General features: G+C 37.8%; 2 protein-coding genes across 5 annotated transcripts in view; one reads left to right on the top strand and one right to left on the bottom strand.

The window, feature by feature from the left end:
• The window catches only part of kif26ba (kinesin family member 26Ba), a 137,783-nt gene extending 131,168 nt beyond the window's left edge, over positions 1-6,615 (top strand). For all 3 annotated transcript variants that reach the window (XM_067455898.1, XM_067455897.1, XM_067455900.1), the window contains 3 exons: positions 435-637; positions 717-867; positions 5,372-6,615. In XM_067455898.1, coding sequence (XP_067311999.1) covers positions 435-637; positions 717-867; positions 5,372-5,520 — 503 coding nt within the window. In that variant the 3' untranslated portion in view covers positions 5,521-6,615. The remainder of the gene's footprint in view (positions 1-434; positions 638-716; positions 868-5,371) is intronic.
• Positions 6,616-12,837: 6,222 nt separating this feature from the next.
• smyd3 (SET and MYND domain containing 3) overlaps positions 12,838-19,816 on the bottom strand; it is a 286,640-nt gene continuing 279,661 nt past the window's right edge. For both annotated transcript variants that reach the window (XM_067455895.1, XM_067455896.1), the window contains 2 exons: positions 14,134-14,242; positions 12,838-13,610 (listed from right to left, as the gene is read on the bottom strand). In XM_067455895.1, the coding sequence (XP_067311996.1) occupies positions 13,509-13,610; positions 14,134-14,242 (211 nt within the window). In that variant the 3' untranslated portion in view covers positions 12,838-13,508. The remainder of the gene's footprint in view (positions 13,611-14,133; positions 14,243-19,816) is intronic.

The following is a 19,816-nucleotide window of genomic DNA, read 5'->3' as shown; positions in this document are numbered from 1 at the left end:
TCAACAGCCATTCTTAATGTTCTCCTGAACTCTCTCTGAGGCATTGAGAGAGGACTGAAAGTTTGACCTTTTCGGTGCTGTTTTCAGGCCAAATGACAAGCTGAAACACATTAATATTACCTTGTTCCTTGGTACTAAATCAGATAGCATATCAGCAGACCTGGAACTGTCAATTTCTATGCAAATAGAGGAACCACTTCTGGCAAATTCCTCAGTATAGACTTCGTTCTCCCAGACTGGTCAGATAAGATGCTGCCATGGTATTATCTCAATGGTCTTTCTCATTGCTGATCTGAATTGGTACCAGTGTTATAGGTTAAACTTTGGCTCTGCACAGTGACAATTTAGCCTTTTTTTGTCTGGCCTAATTACAAAGCAACTCAAGGTTGATAAAATGTGTTTACATAGTGATCCTGACATTGTTTCATCCCTAGGGTCCCAGAGACGCCGCCTAATCCCTAACCTCAACTTGGACACCTCTTCTCCCATAAGAAAGCCAGTCATCAGTCCAGGGGTACGCTGGGTGGACGGTCCCCTCCGGCCCACACAGAGGGGTTTAGCTGAACCTTTTGAGATTAAGGTTTATGAGATTGATGATGTTGAACGTTTACAGAGGAGGCGAACCGTAGGCAATAAGGTAAGAAGAGAGAGCAGCAGAGTGTTTGAACAGCAGTCCTCTTGAACATGTTATAGACAACTTGTTGTTGTGCCCTCAGGAAGTGGTATACTTTAGTGCCAAACTGAAGATCTTGGAGCATCGGCAACAAAGAATCTCAGAGGTACGGGCCAAGTACGATTGGCTAAAGAAAGAACTGGAGCAAACCAAACAATATCTGATGCTGGAGCCAGAGAAATGGACTACTGAATGTAAGTGACACTTTGGGTTGACATCAATGAAATCACTTTACTGAAATGTTTCTTGTCCAAAAAAACGATAGTCATTCATATACTGTATGAATCAGCCAGAATTTATTTTTTGGGGGGTCCCATCGTAAAATGGGGCTGGGGTCCCATCTTAAATATAGATATATGTTATTATATTAGGGATGTTGATTTAACACGTTAATTAGATTAATTAGTTATGGTAAAAAATAAAATAAATAACATGTAAAAATGCACTTGCCCCGCCCAAGACCTACTTAGGTCATCTAACATTTCATAAAGTTGATTGATGAAAAATATGATGCAGGTCAACAACTGTGATGAAGCCTACAGAATGTAGTTCAAAATCCAAGATATGACCATTTTAGAAATGCCCGTTTTAGTCTCAGGGCGTTTTTACACTGTGCACGTTTGTTGTGGTCGGTCTCAGATCTCAATTGTTTCTGATCAGTCTCAGATCTCAATACACTGCAGACTCACTCTCGCTCATATCCAAGATAAATCATCAACACTATCATCCCTTAAACGCTTTTTGTTGAACTAAATACATTGTCATCTACGCAACAAAACTCAGACCACCTTTCTGGCAGTCTCGAATTTGGTACACCTGAGCTCAGCTAACCCGGGTCCACATGACAGCTTTCACATTACCGATTTTTCATGTGAACCGTGCCCAATTTCGAACTAAACTGCCAGTGTGAAAACACCCTCACATTTACACCATGATATACAATATAAGCAATATCACTTGTAACAAGTGAAATATCACACCAGAAACAAGTGTAACATCACACAAGTTCTGTTTTTCTGTCCAGAATAGCACGAGACGGGTACAAATGCGATACTGATCCAACAGATAACAGTTATCGTAGACAGATATGTAAATAAATATAGTTAATATTGTGAAATTTTAGACACAATATTGTCTGTTTTGCTCAGTTTTGGCAAAGGAAATATAATGACAAAACAGTACTATTCGTCTCCGAATCCAAACAATGCACAGTTGTGTTTCATTTCTGAATCTGCATTTTGAACTAATTGAGTGGACCAATGATTCAATGGACCATAAAGAGAACCATTTACATTTGCCATTTTTATAAAAAAAGAACCATTTACTTGACTCCTGAATGAATTAGCCGTTTGTACGAATCGGGTGAACCAATGATTCAATGTCAGAAGCTACTTTTTTGTATAATTAGATTTTTTTTACACAATAATGGCTTTATCTTTATTGTAGGGATTTTCATTTCCTTTTTTTTCCTGACCAACAACCAACACTTGTTAACCAATCATTAACCAACAAAATTATGTTAATGTTAAATTAGAATTAGATTAGAATGGATAAAACATAAAATGAATAAATATACACAAAATATACTTCACTTAAAGGACAACTCCGGTGAAAAATGAACCTAGAGGTAATTAACACATGGTTACCGAGTAGATCGTTCTCTCGGATGCGTTTTCAGGTATAAAGAGTGTAAAGAATGTAAAGAGTTTTATCTCTAAAAACAGAGTAGCTTATGACGCTTGTCTATGGGGCACAGAGTAAGTGAAATTAAATCGCTAGTTAATACCACTAACATACGGAAGCTTATTGCATTCACTTGAGAAAAAAAAAATCTACTCTGTTTTTCTGAATTAATGACTTAATTATCTCAGAGTTATGAGAGAATTTTTCATGAATAATTTTTTTTGCTCTGTTTTTCTGAATTAATGACTTAATTATCTCAGAGTTATGAGAGAATTTTTCATGAATAATTTTTTTTGCTCTGTTTTTCTGAATTAATGACTTAATTATCTCAGAGTTATGAGAGAATTTTTCATGAATAATTTTTTTTGCTCTGTTTTTCTGAATTAATGACTTAATTATCTCAGAATTATGAGAGAATTTTTCATGAATAATTTTTTTGCTCTGTTTTTCTGAATTAATGACTTAATTATCTCAGAATTATGAGATCATTTTTCATGAATAAATTTTTTTTGCTCTGTTTTTCTGAATTAATGACTTAATTATCTCAGAATTATGAGATAATTTTTCATGAATAAATTTTTTTTTGCTCTGTTTTTCTGAATTAATGACTTAATTATCTCAGAATTATGAGATAATTTTTCATAAATAAATTTTTTTTTGCTCTGTTTTTCTGAATTAATGAGATCCCTCAAAATCCAGCCAAGAGCTCTATTTTAGCTGGATTGCATGGAAGTAAACATGTCCCGCCTTTCAAATTTAATCCGGATTTATTTTACTTTGGGTTTGAGACTGGGAAATACTGCTGTCTTTAAGTAATAAAAATTGTATTGTTTTTAGTGCATCAACTTTGTGCAGAGAGCTCATGACAGCAGAAAAGAGCATTCTGATCTGCTTGACATTGCTATTGCACTCCATGGGGATCCAGTATTTTCAACAATTGCCTGATTGTCTCTTGTGTCACCACGTAGCCAGCCTGAATGCATTTCAGATGCATCATCTTAACACGATCACATAGTAATGCGTATCAATAGTACGAGTGTGAAATCGTGTCTAATGTATATCGTCTGGAATGTATATTGTGTGGAATGTTTACTGAGATAATGCACGTGCTACACAGTCTTTCGCGTGCATGCATATGACATGCTCTTGAGTAGGTTGGGGATGGTGGGATGGGGGGTTCGTACGTATAATATGCCATAAAGTGCGTATAAGCACGTGAAAAACTGTGTACCATATGCACACCAAAATTCATTTTAGCGTATACATTCCACAAGATTGCACACTTATTTATACTACTATTTATACTAATTTTCATGAGATCGGCTGTCTGCACAAATTTGAAAGGCGGGACATGCTTACTTCCATGCAATCCAGCTAAAATAGAGCTCTTGGCTGGATTTTGAGGGATCTCATTAATTCAGAAAAACAGAGCAAAAAAAATTTATTTATGAAAAATTATCTCATAATTCTGAGATAATTAAGTCATTAATTCAGAAAAACAGAACAAAAAAAATATTCATGAAAAATTATCTCATAATTCTGAGATAATTAAGTCATTAATTCAGAAAAACAGAGGAAAAAAAAATTATTCATGAAAAATTATCTCATAATTCTGAGATAATTAAGTCATTAATTCAGAAAAACAGAGTAGATTTTTTTTTCTCAAGTGAATGCAATAAGCTTCCGTACTAACAAGACTCAAGATAGCCTCACACTAACACGCTAACAGAATGAGGGTCCCTACATGCAAACTGAAGCATTGAGAACTTTGTAAGTGTACAAAAAGTTTAATAAGAAGATACTTTATAAAGACAGTATATTACGCGTTTACAGACAGCAGCCATCCTGGAAAAAAGTCTTGACTCATCGAGCCACGAACGCTGTGCTAAGTGATGAACTGTGAGTTGGAATCTCATATGGTCCGTTGTTTCCGGAAAAAAGCACTGAATGCAACAGAGAAAATAAATAAATAAAATAAAACATTTCCATTTAATTACATTTCCCAAACTTAACTCCTATCGACCAGATCACTTAGCACAGCATTCATGGCTCGACTGATCTAGACTGTTTTCCAAGATGGCTCCTGTCTATAAACGCGTAATATACTGTCTTTATAAAGTATCTTCTTATTAAACAGTTTGTACACTTACAAAGTTCTCAATGTTTCGGTTTGCATGTAGGGCCCCTCATTATGCTACTGTGTTAGTGTGAGGCTATTTTAAGCCTTGTTAGTGGTATTAACTAGCGATTTCACTTACTCTGTGCCCCATAGACTAGCGTCATAAGCTAATCTGTTTTTAGAGATAAAACTCTTTACATTCGATTTTCATGAAAACGCATCCCAGAGAACGATCTACTCGGAAACCATCTGTTAATTACCCCTAGCTTCATTTTACACCAGAGTTGTCCTTTAAATACAGATGAACAAAAACTAAAAGAAAAAAAGCTGCGTGGCAAGTATTAGCCTATAGCTAAGTTTCAATCATTTTTTTGTAATGCGCTCCACACACTTAAAGTTAAGGAAACCGAGATGGTAGAAATCACATCCTGTGTTTTCTTTATTTCATAAAACTCCAATAATTTGTTTTTATTGTGAGTGTACGCAAGTAAAAATAGATTAAATATGCGTGTCCTGGAAATGGGAAGCCTCGGGTGCCGCTTCACTCGCTGTCTACTTGTGAAAAGGTGAAGTAGGCTTAGATGTAGATGCCACTTTTCCTCTTCTCGCTCATCTTATTTCTCGCTTATCAATATTTCTTGAAAAGCGTAGTATATCTGCCATTGTCACCGCATGCTAATGAACTCTCACACACAAAGACAAGGACAAAACAAATGGAGGGCAGGGGCAGACATGTATATCAGTCCCCCCGTGGCTCAGCTATTGGTGTAAATATAATAAAATATAGGGCGAATTTTGTAAATAGTTGTACAACCTGCATTCATTGTAAGTGTTGCTTATATGAGCGTGCTGGTTCAACTTTTGCAAGCTAACATCCGTTTCCTTCACTTTTGCAGTTGACCTTCAGCAGACATTTGAAGTGGACTCTCTGGAGTACTTGGAAGCTCTGGAGTTTGTCACGGAACGACTGGAGAACCGGGTCAACTTCTGCAAAGCTCATCTGATGATGATCACATGCTTTGACATCACCTGCCGTCGACGGTAAAAGATTTGCCAAGTATTATGGACAATTGGAAGTGGAAAAGGCTCAGCAGGGTGTATGTGAGCAAGTTACAAAGTTCATCACTGCAATGATGGCTGAAATGAATGGGAAAATATAAAGGCTTAATATTTTTCTAAAATGGATTTCGGTGGGGAACAAAAAACGCTGGACTTGGAGAGTTGATGAAAAGAAAAAGAAAAACGTTGTCCCACATAGCTGGATGAGCACTTTGGAACTTTGGAGTCATTGTTTGCGAAAATGGCTCGCTCGCTTGCTGTGAACAAACTATATTACCATATGTGGATAAAAGAACAAATCGTTAAAGAAGATGAATGAAAAACAGAACAAAAAGGACGACAAGTGCCTTGCGAACACTTCAATATCTTGGAAATCTATGGAGAAAAAAAAATCCATATCTGTGTACAGATGGTGCTAGTTTAAAAAAAAAACATGCATACAAACAAAAACAAAAAAAACATGCATACAAACAAAACAAAAAAAGTTAAAAAAGTAAAGAGAAAAAGAAAATGAAAACACTGCTTGTTAAATTACGTGTTTAATCTCTTTGATCCTGTCTTTGTATTTGTATTGTCATACACTAGTCACATTCAACATGAACTGTTACGTGTGTTTTATATAATTTTTTGTATTCTTGGACACACTGAGACCACATCGAGTGTTTCATATTAAACGAAATGGCACAGCACGATATCTAGAAGAATGATTCTGGCACCGGCTCATTGATTTTTCACGTCCCCTGCGGTTATGTTGGCATTTTCAGCAGTGTGTCGCCTCGGGCTGGGCCGCTCCAGCGTGTCACGGTTGAGAGGCGAGAAGAATCCTCAGTGTGGCAGGACCAACAAGGATCTTTAATATCAATAATAAAAAAAAAAGAAATAAAAAAAGGCTTTTTGCTATATGCCAACTTCTTGGACATTTTTAAGTAATTGGCTTCTGAAAATGAAAAACTTCCCTTTCAACTCGTATAGCATTCCAGATCAGATTGGTGCATATGTCTGGTCATTGGCCTTCTCTCTATGTGGTCTCATTGTCAGTGTGCTGACACTTTGGTACAGTAATAACCTGTTTATATATATATATATATATATATATATATATATATATATATATATATATATATATATATATATATATATATATATATATATATATATATATATATATATATACAGCATATGTATGGTGCTTGAGACAGTTTCAGCTCTAAACGTTTATAGATGAGTATATAGCCTGTTTCTGGTACTAACTAAAGACTTCATACGCTTTTCCATTCCCGCTTCACTCCTCTTCCCTGCCCTGACCCCTGCCAAAGCAAAGGGGAGCAACATTCCTGCTGCCCTTTTGAGCTTTTGGCAATGTAATGAATGAAGGATATTATTTATTTTTTACCTCAGGAGGCCTGTATGACAGAGATGCTTATATTCTATAATTTATTTAGCCTGCGAAGCACTATGCATTTAAATTGTACAGTAGCTAAATTCATGCCATATATATATAAAATATACTTATATATTTCACTTTTGTTCTTCTTTATATATGATAGCTGTTGTTGTTGTTTTTTTAAACACCTATCGCCAAATCGTGGGAGATGAGAAAACATGCAATTTCTATGTTTATTCATGAAATGTTTCATTACATCCTTCGGCATCTGTGGATTGTTCAGCGAATACATTGTGTGAACCGCGGTACAATGTTAAACGAATATCGTCCTTAATGCACTTTGATGGTTGCGAAACGAAGACCTCGTCTCCTTTCACTAAGTCACGTGAATAGAAAGGAAAAACAAAGATGTATGAGAGGAGATAAAAGTTGTCAACATATTGCTTGATGTTAATACTGCGACAGTCGGCATGATTTCTTCTGCTGGGGGGAAAAACCGAGCCTGAATGAGAGTTTGATTGACATACAGACTGATGTAAATAAAGGACGTTTTGGAAGCTGCATTCCTTTCCTGCTTTATTCGGCACAGCTAATTACAATAATTCTCAATTTAATCCTCTCTTAACTTTCTGGTTGTTTCCTCAGCTACTATGGTTTTTTTAGTAGCTAGTCACGTTTTTGTACAGGTGCAATCTGCAGCATGAGTCTTCTGCTTTTTGATGGAATTGCTTATAAAAAAGGAATTAAAGCAACCTTTAGTCTGTCTGTTTTTATTCAGTTATTATTTTAATACACATCCAGATTGATTTTAGACATCTCTTTAAATAGGCCTAGATATGCCTGATCCCCAACGCTTGTAGACAAGATGGATCTTTATCAGCTTTAATGAACAAGCCTCATCTAAAGATGGAGTTTGATAATCATATCAGACATCAGAGGAACAGGGGAGTTCATGAGCTCTACAAGAATATGATAATTCACCTACACCTGACAGGACTAATACAGACAATAACACATCTTACCAGTGATCCTGATGTTTAATGTGGGAGATATCATTGTAATAATACAAATAAACTGATATCACACTTATCTGTGATATTCTCCTACATGTATGCGTACATGTATATACACAGATCATAACATTATGACCAACAGTTATTGTATCGGCCCCCTTTTTGCTGCCCTGACCCATCGAGGCATGGACTCCACTAGACCCCTGAAGGTGTGCTGTGGTATCTGGCACCAAGATGTTAGCAGCAGATCCTTTAAGTCCTGTAAGTTATGAGGTGAGGCCCCCATGGATCTGGCTTGTTTGTTCAGCACATCCCACAGATGCTCGATTCGATTGAGATCTGGGGAATCTGGAGGCCAAGTCAACACCTCAAACTCGTGCTCCTCAAACCATTCCTGAACCATTTTTGATTTTTGGCTGTCTCATTATCCTGCTGAAAGAGGCCAAAGCCACCAGGGAATACTGATTCCATGAAAGAGTGTACATGGTCTGCAACAGTGCTTAGGTTGGTGGTCCGTGTCAAAGTAACATCCAAATGGATGGCAGGACCCAAGGTTTCCCAGCAGAACATTGGCCAAAGCATCACACTGCCTCCGCTGGCTTACCTTCTTACCACGGCTTGCTCACGTGCCCACTGTTGGTGCTTTAGGTAGTTGACGGGGGTCAGCATGGGCACCCTGACTGGTCTGCGGCTATGCAGCCCCATACACAAAAAAACTGCGATGCATTGAGTATTCTGACACCTTTCTATCAGAACCAGCATTAACTTCTTGAGTAATTTGAGCTACAGTAGCTCGTCTGTTTGATCAGACCACACAGGCCAGCCTTCGCTTCCCATGTGCATCAATGAGCCTTGGCCGTCCATGACCCTGTCACCGGTTCACCACTGTTCCTTCCTTGACCCCTTTTGATAGATACTGACCACTGCAGACCAGAACACCCCACAAGTGCTGCAGTTTCAGAGATGCTCTGACCCAGTCGTCTAGCCATCACAATTTTGCCCTTGTCAAACTCACTCAAATCCTTACACTTGCCCATGTTTTCTGCTTCTAACACATCAACTTTGAGGACAAAATGTTCACTTACTGCCTAATATATCCCACCCACTAACAGGTGACAGCTGAGCTAATCAGTGTTATTCACTTCACTGGTCATAATGTTATGCCTGATTAGTGAATATTAGTGGTTGTACAACCATATTTCTTTTAAGTAACATTTATAATGACGCTACAATTTCAAATAAACCATCAAAATATGAGAAGAATATATACTGTAAGTGCGGGAAGAACAAAACACTAAACTTTGTTTGATTGTAAAACCTTTTTTTATTTAGGTTAAAAAAACAACTTTGGATTATTGGTCTAATTGGACAAGGTTTATGGTTGGATATGTTCAAATTTTGTGAGAAATGATGTCATGGGCTCAACAAAGGGCTCAATAGTGCGAGTTAGAGATAGGACTGCTGACAACTCGTCGCTCTATACCAACTTCCTCTATTTCCTCTTAAGCCCCATTCTATCCAACAGAAAGATGTTATCTCCATCTCAGAGAAGTGCACCTCGAAACGCTGTTTGCTTTAGTGGACGGAGTTATGAGAAGCGAGGATGGTGGTATGAGACGTGTAATCCCCATCTATCAGTATCCCGACACTCATGAGGGTTAAAAAGATTTAGCAAAAATAACGTGCTGGAAAAATGTCCGGAGAAATAGGCTAGTGACAAGTCATCTGTGCTGACCCAGACTGTTACAAATCCACTAGACCAGGGGTGTCCAACCCAAATGAACAATTTGATTATTTACACATCACTTACTGATGTTTGTGATGTTGTTTCACCATCAAAATGACATCACTTCTTGGAGGATGATGTCATTAAAGGGGGGTGAAATGCTGTTTCATGCATACTGAGCTTTTTACACTGTTAAAGACTTGGATTCCCATCCTAAACATGGATAAAGTTTCAAAAACTAATGTTGGACGTTTGATGGAGTATTTCTGTGTTAAAAATACTCCTTCCGGTTTCTCACAAGTTTCGGAGAGTTTTTTTCGAGTATGGGTCGGCTTGACGTCGCGCGCGATTAGAGCGAGAGAGGAAATGCACGCCCATAAACTCTCTCAGGTGCAGATCCAGTTGATCCAGGCGCCGCGCTCCACTTTATTCCTATGGGTGACTTCAACGCTTCAGCACAGCATTACGGGAAGGCAGCATGTGAGTAAAACTGCTTCAAATGTCTGTGCTGTTGGCTATCGTCGCGTGAGTAAACATCAGAAACGACACGATCGCGTGCTTCATCATTCAAATGCGCTAACAGAGTTCATTGTTGTTCTATGTATAACGTTACACTAGTCTGACGTGCAAAACCGTTTTGCTTGCTACTGCTAAGGTTTAGTCGCATACAATAGTCCATAAACCGAATCATGTCCTCATAAACTCGAGTAAACACACACAAATGTTGACATGCCACTAAATACAGTACATACCACAGAGACGGACGTCCTGCTGTTGCTGTTTCTCCTGTTCAATTTATTTCAGCCTCCGAATGATTCTGGATCATATCTATTCGCTGAGATCGATAGCGATGGGTTTCTCCACGTTTGAGGACGTCACCGCTTTACGCGATCGTCATTCTTTAGCTCCGCCCACACGATACGCCTCCAGGAGCTCGTTTGTTTCCGGAAAGACTCGGTACAGCCCATATTTATTTTATAATAAATATTTATAAATATAATAAAACTAAAGACTTTTCGGAGATATGAAGGATGCAATACTACTCTATAAGTACTCAAGATTGACATGAGATAGACTGAAACTGAGTGTTTCACCCCCCCCCCCCCTTAACAAAAGCAAGTGTGTTAAATAGCTGACATCAAATAACGCCGATTAGAGAGCAGACGGCTCCACATGCTTTTGAAACGCTCAGGAAGATATTTTCTTTAAGTCATTTTCATCGGTGAAACACCTGGAATATTTCTTAATAGAATGCCAGTTTTTCATGTTAGCATATAAATAGAAACATCTTTTCAAACCAAAGTACTGAAATTATTCAATTTATCACTTAACTGTGATGACTGTGAAACCGAATATCCTTTTTTATTTTCAAAAACTGATTTCATATTTTATACAAAATATTAAATCATATGATGGGGACATGGACATTTACTGGATAGTAGGAATGACCCACATTCCGAATCAGATTGAACCGTAATAACAACACACTCCAGATGGTAGAAGAAGAGCTTAAAAACAAAACAAAAATTCTGTTTGAAATCTGAGCAAATGAGACTGTTAGAGTAACTCTCTCTGATTGAAGTTAATGATGAGAAACCACAGCACAAATCTGAGGTGTGTGTTGTTTGGAACGGTTCTTGAAGCAAAACAGTTATTGCTGAAAAGGTGTTGCTTTTCACAACAGCTGATTATGTGATAATTAAATCAAAAGCAAACTGAAGTCATCTGTCAAAGCTACCTCACAGGAGTTTGGGTAAATGTGATAATGGATATTCCCAGGTTTGTTCCAAACAACACACTAATCGATTCAAACATTTCCTTGACTTTCAGTTTTTTTGTATCCATTTGACCAAACATTATGCTGAACTGTTAGGCTGCGCTCGATTTTTGTTGCGTATGTTTGTTCATTTAATCACACGTGACGTGTGCATATTTGAGAAATAATTGTAAGATCAAATGTAGGATGTCTTCTACACAACATTTTATGAATGAGGCCCCTGATGTTTTGCAATAAGACATTTGTCACAATAAAAATTAATTAATAAATAAATCGTTTCTGAAAAGAAGCTGAAATAAATAGCCAGTTGCTCTTGCACCATGGTGGATTCGCTATTTACATGGTGGAACATAGATGCCATCAACCTGACGAGTTAGTTTAAATACATGTGTGTATCGGCAAGATTGTTAAATTATTAGCAACTTCCATTCGTCAATACTGCAAATAGGTCTTTCTGATACATGCAGTGACTATCCATTATATGCAGGCCTTTTTATCTGTATGTACACAATAATAATCTTTTACATTGTGATCCTTTCTTTTTTAATATTTGGCATGTTTGTGTGCTGCAACTGTAATTTTGGCATGTTTGTGTGCTGCCCCTGTGTGTGTAACAAGCAGAGTTTATGTGTGTTGTGTATAGGAGCATATTACAAACTCGCCCTTTAAAGATGCAGTGTGTACTGAAAACTTTGTTTTCTTGAAAATTTTGTTTTCAGTGGTGTATAAACACCTTACATAATGAGCCGTTATGTTTTTATTACCTTAGAATGAGCCATTTCAAGATTTATACACCTTATAAGTGAAGTCACCATTTTGCGCTGTCATGTTTCTACAGTAGCCCTAAACAGACAAACTTCTCTACAGAGCGCTAGTCACTCTCTGCTGTCTCAGACGACGACATGTTTGTTGCGTGTCGGCCTCTGTGCTTCAAAGCGAGGGGTGAATGGTGGGCAATTCACAATGTGCCTGAACACACTCTGTGTTGCCAGAGGCCACACAAGATAGGTTGCCACAACTATCTATTCATGGGCGAATTTGCATTTGCTATTTTAACAACATGGCACTGGACATAAAAAAAAAATAACTGCGTCGGGATGAAAATAACAAAAAAAAAACTTTTGTTGCGCCTGTCATCGCATTGTGTCGGGTGATAGGGTCCTCAATATTAATTAATAGAATTTATAAATAATTAAAATGAAAAAAAAAAAACGTATTATTTATTTATTTATTTGAACATTTGAAATGTTGCCTGGGCAAGTAAAAGTACTGAAAATAATAAATTAAATAAATAGAAACATAAAAAAGGCCCATAACCAATATGTAAAAAATAAAATAAAATAAAAAAACTGATAGAAAATAGAATAAACATAATACAATAGTGTAAAAAAAACTAAAATAAAACTTATTTGAATAATTTTATTTAAATTGTAACATGACGTACAGAACAACGTGAAACATATTAATTTGACAATCCACTTAACACTCAGTCAGATGCATTTTTAATACTAATATGATAAAGATACTGTCCAAAGCAAAAATGGACCCAAAATGTACAGACTTGGCAATATATGCATATACTGCACATTTGAAAACTGATGCTTTCTTTAAATTTATGCTTTAGATTTAACAGTATTTTTCTTGTTGCAACCATTCATTTTGGATCAAAATACCTAGAAGTAGGACTTTTGGAAATATGGGTAGCAGACTTCTTTGGATTGAGTGTTAAAAGTGAATAGCTGTTCTGGGGGACAGCCGGTGGAACCATTCTTAATGAAAAAAAAATTGAAATATAAAAATATGGAAATGGAATAAAAAAGTATGGCAGTAATGTTGCTTCTCCCCCTCTGGCAAGCTGTGCATAATTTTTTTCAGTTGAATTTTAAACCAGCTGGTTTGATACACAGGGGCACGAAAGCAGGTGGCAGACACAACCATCCTGAAACATTCCATTTGAGAGTTAATATAGAGGCATGTTGATTGACACCCAATGTCTCAGCGGAGAGGCAGAGGGGTTGGGGCGGCGTCTGTCTCCAAATGATGACGCAGAGGTTGTGCGGTATCGCACATCGGCCTAGACTCTACCCAGCTCGGCCTGGCACTCGCTCAGTTTTCTCCTCACCTCATTAGTCAGGGCATGCTCTGTCCCGTGGGTCACCTTCATGATGTCATGGGCCTGAGGATGGAGAGGGGCAAGAGGAAGAGAGATGTCAATTGTCATGTGAAGGAAGAAAATTCATTTAAAGGATTGAAACGGGAGCTGTGAGAGTCCAGAGCAGCCATTATGTTACTGTGGGGTTTGGCTGGGAAATAGCAATAGAAGAAATGTGGCATAACAACACTCTTTCATAATAAATAAAAGGTCAAATTAATTCTCTCAGCCATTTCATAAAACCACAGGTTGTTATCCTTTGGCCAACATTCTCTAAGTTTCAAGATAAAAAAACATTTGTGCAACATTTGTCCTTATTTTGCCATTTGCACAGTCTGCCTGACTCCGACGGAGCATTATAACAAAATCTAATCAGACATCAGCAGACAGACGGTAAAGTCAATGCGGAGACATCCATACCACCGTTTAGACAGCAATCAGACAATCGTCAATCTCGAGTACGGGGCAGAATCATCCTCGAGTGTCTCATTACAGTCCCGATCTCTCTGTAGTAGGTTATAGGGCCAGAGATCATGTGATAACAGACCTGTGTGAAGGTCCCCTGAGCCTCCTTCAGTCGGCCCAGGTAGTGCTGCAGCTTCCCCACCCGCAGCAGCTCCACCGCTCTGGACGGATGAGGGTCGGAGTAGTATAATCTGTGGGAGGAAACAGAAGATCATTTGTAGCGTTAGGAAAATAAATGGCAACAATGTGACTGAGCGTTCAAGTGGCCATTTTGTGGTTTAGTGTTTAAAGATCTTGGCTGCTGACCAGATGTAGGTTCAGACTCTAGAAAGAGAGTTTCAGAACCTTCCACCAGAGATACACACACGCTGCATGATCTGGGACTTGAAATGCAATTGAAGTGCAATTTCAGTCCTGGAAGATCGAATACAGTATAATGTTTTACAAAGATTTACAGTCTATGCTTAAAATGTATAAAATGTTTAAAAAAAGAAATTGAAATAACATCAAATTGAAATATTAGATGACAAACTTAAATTGCAAAAACTTGAGGTAATAATTGAGGCAATAAAATTACTAAAGTTAACCTTGAAATAAAAATAAATGAAAGCTAAATTGAAATATAAGAAACTAACAAAATGAATAAAACTTATAAAAAGAAATTTGAAATTATGAAATGAAAGCGCATTCAAAATATAAATAAATACTATAAATATTATTAAAATAACACAGCCTTAAATAACAAAAATATACATGTAAAAAATAAAACACTAATTAAATGTTACATTCGATACCAAACAAAAATAAATCTAAATATTACATATTTTAACTGATGAGTGGTTATTATAAAATTGATACTGTTTAGCAGGTTTAAATTTTTTTTTTTTTTTTTTACTAGAGTGAAAATCTAGAATTTCGCTTTATTTGCAAATTATGGTGAAAAATAAGTATTTGGACACCTACAAAAAAAGCAAGATTTCTGGCTCTCACAGACCTGACCTGTAGCTTCTTATTTAAGAGGCTCCTCTGTCCTCCACTTTTTTACCTGTATTAATGGCACCTGTTTGAACTCGTTATCAATATAAAAGACATCTGTCCACAACCCTAAAACAGTCTGACTCCAAACTCCACTATGTCCAAGACCAAAGAGCTGCCAAAGGACACCAAAAACAAAATTGTAGACCTGCACCAGGCTGGGAAGACTGAATCTGCAATAGGTAAGCAGATTGGTGTGATGAAATAAACTGTGGGAGCAATTATTAGAAAATGGAAGACATACAAGACCACTGATAATCTCCCTCGAGCTTGGGCTCCACACAAGATCTTACCCCCTCTGGGGTCAAAATGATCACAAGAATGTTGAGCAAAACCCCAGGTCCCCACAGGGGGACCTAGTGAATGACCTGCAGAGAGCTGGGACCAAAAGTAACAAAGGCTACCATCAGTAACACACTACGCCTACAGGGATTCAAATCCTGCAATATCAGAAATGTCCCCTTGCTTAAGCCAGTACATGTCCAGGGCCATTTGAAGTTTACAAGAGAGCATTTGGATGATCCAGAAGAGGATTAGGAGAATATGGTCAGATAAAACTAAAATAGAACTTTTTGGTAAAAAACTTAACTTGTCGTGTTTGGAGGAGAAATAATGCTGAGTTGCACCAAATCTACTGTAAAGCATAGGGGTTGAGACATCCTGCTTTGGGTCTGTTTTTCTGATGGGACAACTGATCCGTCTGTCGATGGGACGACTGGGATGACTGATCTGTGTAAAGGAAAGAATGAATGCGGCCATGTATAGTGAGATTTTGAGTAAAAACCTCCTTCCAACAGCAAGGGCATTGAAGATGAAACATGGCTGGGTCTTTCAGCATGATAATGATCCCAAACACACCACCCGGGCAACGAAGGAGTGGCTTTGTAATAAGCATTTCAAGGTCCTGGAGTCTCCAAATCTCAACCCCATAGAAAATCTTTGGAGGGAGTTGAAAATCCGTGTTGACTAGCGACAGCCCCAAAACATCACTGCTCTAGAGGAGATCTGCATGGAAGAATGGGCCAAACTAACAGCAACAGTGTGTAAAAACCTTGTGGTGGCTTACAGAAAACGTTTGACCTCTGTCATTTCCAACAAAGAGTATAAAAGTATTGAGATTAACTTTAGTTATTGACCAAATACTTATTTTCCACCATCATTTGCAAATAAATTCTTTAAAAAATCAGACAATGTGGTTTTCTGCATTTATTCATAGATAAAGTGTTCCTATGATGAAAATTACAGGCCTCTCTCATCTTTTTAAGTGGGAGAACTTGCACAATTGGTGGCTGACTAAATACTTTTTTTGCCCCACTGTCTTCTCAGACTAAAAAAATAAAATAAAAAATCAATATATATTATAGAGCATTTTATATATTGTGTTTGAGCACATCAGATTAATAGTGGTGATCCTGGCTGAAAACATGCTAACATCAGCATATTCCAGGATGGCGAGGGTGACGTTCTCTGTCGGCATGAAGCGCAATAAAGAAAAGCCTTTATTCCACATTTCCCATTCATCCGCACTGAGCCGAGGGCAGTAGGCCAGGCTTACGGGTGATCCTCTATGCTGAGATGGGCAAATCAGAGAGAGGCTGATTGTCTGCTGGTCTAAAACCAGGACAAAGTCACAAAGCCCTCTTCTAGGAAGACAGTACAGGGGAAGATAAGAACACATGAGGATTTAGAGTGTTTCCTGGGACACCATCATTTGCGACACATTTTACTTCAATAACACAAACTATTTCAGAATATTCAACAACAACAACAACAAAATATTTAATGTTCATTACAGGCACATATGGTACTGGATTTTGATTAATTTGTGTTCCAACTCATAACTCATGAACTCAGTGAAGCTGTTCAGATAAATTTTCATGGCCTTGACTGACTTTCATTTCCAAAGTCAAATCCTTGGCAGTAAAAGCAATGATGAAGACTAGTGCTTACACTTCTTCAAAACTCTCAGGGTCTTTTTTTAAAAATTATTACAGAGAAGCTCAGTCATTGTCTGGACACACTTGTATCGTGAAGTATCCCTCTATGGGATTCCTCTTGACAGTCTTCATCACATACTGCAGGTTTTTATTGTCATGGGTTACATGTCCGCCACTGTCAAGGTCATCCTATAGCAGAGATTGATGCTCTGAGCTCCTTAGGTTCGTTTTAAAGACCCTGGTGATTTTGTTAGTTGTAAAAATGTCTAGAAATATCAGACCCTTTAAACGTTACAATAAAAGAATGAGGGTTTAAGTTTTACAAGGACAAACACTTAAAGGAGCGTGAAAGAATTTGATGGATGTGAAACTATTTATACAACATTCAGACCTGAAAGGACTACAACAGAATGTTCAACCAACGTTAGGATATGTATAAACAATAATAAACGTAGATGTTATCCATATCAAGATGTTTGATCTGGAAACTTACCATTGACAGGGCTCAATCCAAGGGGCGGGATAAACGGTTGTCTTTTAAATTTCCTCTGCACGCAATTGGATATTGCTACAACCAACCAGAGCAACAAAGGTGAAGCGGAGCTCGTTGACAGATTAAACTTTCTCCGTATCTGGTCGGCAAAACTAAGAACACATCTTCCCTTCTTAAGAATGACTTCAGTGCCGCTCTTTGTTCTTTTCTCAGAGAAAAGCTTAACTCCAAGTCTTCCAGAGTCGCGGTAAAAGCTGATTCGAAAGACGGCCGTTCGCCAGTTTCTGTGTTTACTAGAAGCACGCAAGCGCAACTCGCCGTCATTATGTTAATAAAATTCAATTTGAATAAAAATGGTGTTTGCTAACAAATGTGTGGCAATGTGTTTTTTTAGCTACCTTTTTAAATAAAACTAGCAAATAATAAATGTTCAAAATAATCTCAGTGGGACATGTTCTATACAAAATACCCAGTGCAACATTTAATTAAAGCAATAAGAAAACTGTGTGCCTGTGACGTCGCATTGAGGCAGGGCAATTCAAATCTTCCATGCTTCCTTCTGAGTACATTTCGTCTGAGTCCGTTTGATCCAAAGCCTTTCTGTCTGAGTCTGTTTCGTTTAACACCTTTCTGTCTGAATCTGTTTCGTTTAACACCTTTCTGTCTGAGTCTGTTTCGTTTAACACCTTTCTGTCTGAGTCTGTTTCGTTTAACACCTTTCTGTCTGAGTCTGTTTCATTCAACACCTTTCTGTCTGAGTCTGTTTCGTTTAACATCTTTCTGTCCAAGTCTGTTTCGTTTAACACCTTTCTGTCTGAATCTGTTTCGTTTAACACCTTTCTGTCTGAGTCTGTTTCGTTTAACACCTTTCTGTCTGAATCTGTTTCGTTTAACATCTTTCTGTCTGAATCTGTTTCGTTTAACACCTTTCTGTCTGAATCTGTTTCGTTTAACACCTTTCTGTCTGAATCTGTTTCGTTTAACACCTTTCTGTCTGAGTCTGTTTCGTTTAACATCTTTCTGTCCAAGTCTGTTTCGTTTAACACCTTTCTGAGTGAGTCTGTTTCGTTTAACATCTTTCTGTCCAAGTCTGTTTCGTTTAACACCTTTCTGTCTGAGTCTGTTTCCTTTAACACCTTTCTGTCTGAGTCTGTTTCATTCAACACCTTTCTGTCTGAGTCTGTTTCGTTTAACATCTTTCTGTCCAAGTCTGTTCCGTTTAACATCTTTCTTTCTGAGTCTGTTTCATTCAACACCTTTCTGTCTGAGTCTGTTTCGTTTAACATCTTTCTGTCCAAGTCTGTTTCGTTTAACACCTTTCTGTCTGAGTCTGTTTCCTTTAACACCTTTCTGTCCGAGTCTGTTTCGTTTAACATCTTTCTGTCTGAGTCTGTTTCCTTTAACACCTTTCTGTCTGAGTCTGTTTCGTTTAACACCTTTCTGTCTGAGTCTGTTTCGTTTAACACCTTTCTGTCTGAGTCTGTTTCGTTAACACCTTTCTGTCTAAATCTGTTTCGTTTAACACCTTTCTGTCTGAGTCTGTTTCGTTTAACACCTTTCTGTCTGAGTCTGTTTCCTTTAACACCTTTCTGTCTGAGTCTGTTTCGTTTAACATCTTTCTTTCCGAGTCTGTTTCGTTTAACACCTTTCTGTCTGAGTCTGTTTCGTTTAACACCTTTCTGTCTGAGTCTGTTTCGTTTAACACCTTTCTGTCTGAGTCTGTTTCGTTTAACACCTTTCTGTCTGAGTCTGTTTCGTTTAACACCTTTCTGTCTGAGTCTGTTTCGTTCAACACCTTTCTGTCTGAGTCTGTTTCGTTCAACACCTTTCTGTCTGAGTCTGTTTCGTTTAACATCTTTCTGTCTGAGTCTGTTTCGTTTAACACCTTTCTGTCTGAGTCGGTTTCGTTCAACACCTTTCTGTCTGAGTCTGTTTCCTTTAACATCTTTCTGTCTGAGTCTGTTTCGTTTAACATCTTTCTGTCTGAGTCTGTTTCGTTCAACACCTTTCTGTCTGAGTCTGTTTCGTTTAACATCTTTCTGTCTGAGTCTGTTTCGTTCAACACCTTTTTGGCTGAGTCCGTTTCGTTCAACACCTTTCTGTCTGAGTCTGTTTCGCTCAACACCTTTCTGTCTGAGTCTGTTTCCTTTAACATCTTTCTGTCTGAGTCTGTTTCGTTCAACACCTTTCTGTCTGAGTCTGTTTCCTTTAACATCTTTCTGTCTGAGTCTGTTTCGTTCAACACCTTTCTGTCTGAGTCTGTTTCCTTTAACATCTTTCTGTCTGAGTCTGTTTCGTTC

This window comes from Pseudorasbora parva, chromosome 10, assembly GCF_024679245.1.
Source record: "Pseudorasbora parva isolate DD20220531a chromosome 10, ASM2467924v1, whole genome shotgun sequence".
NCBI lineage: Eukaryota > Metazoa > Chordata > Actinopteri > Cypriniformes > Gobionidae > Pseudorasbora > Pseudorasbora parva.
The sequence above is the reverse complement of the archived record's forward strand: the minus strand, read 5'-3'. Positions and strand labels throughout refer to the sequence as shown.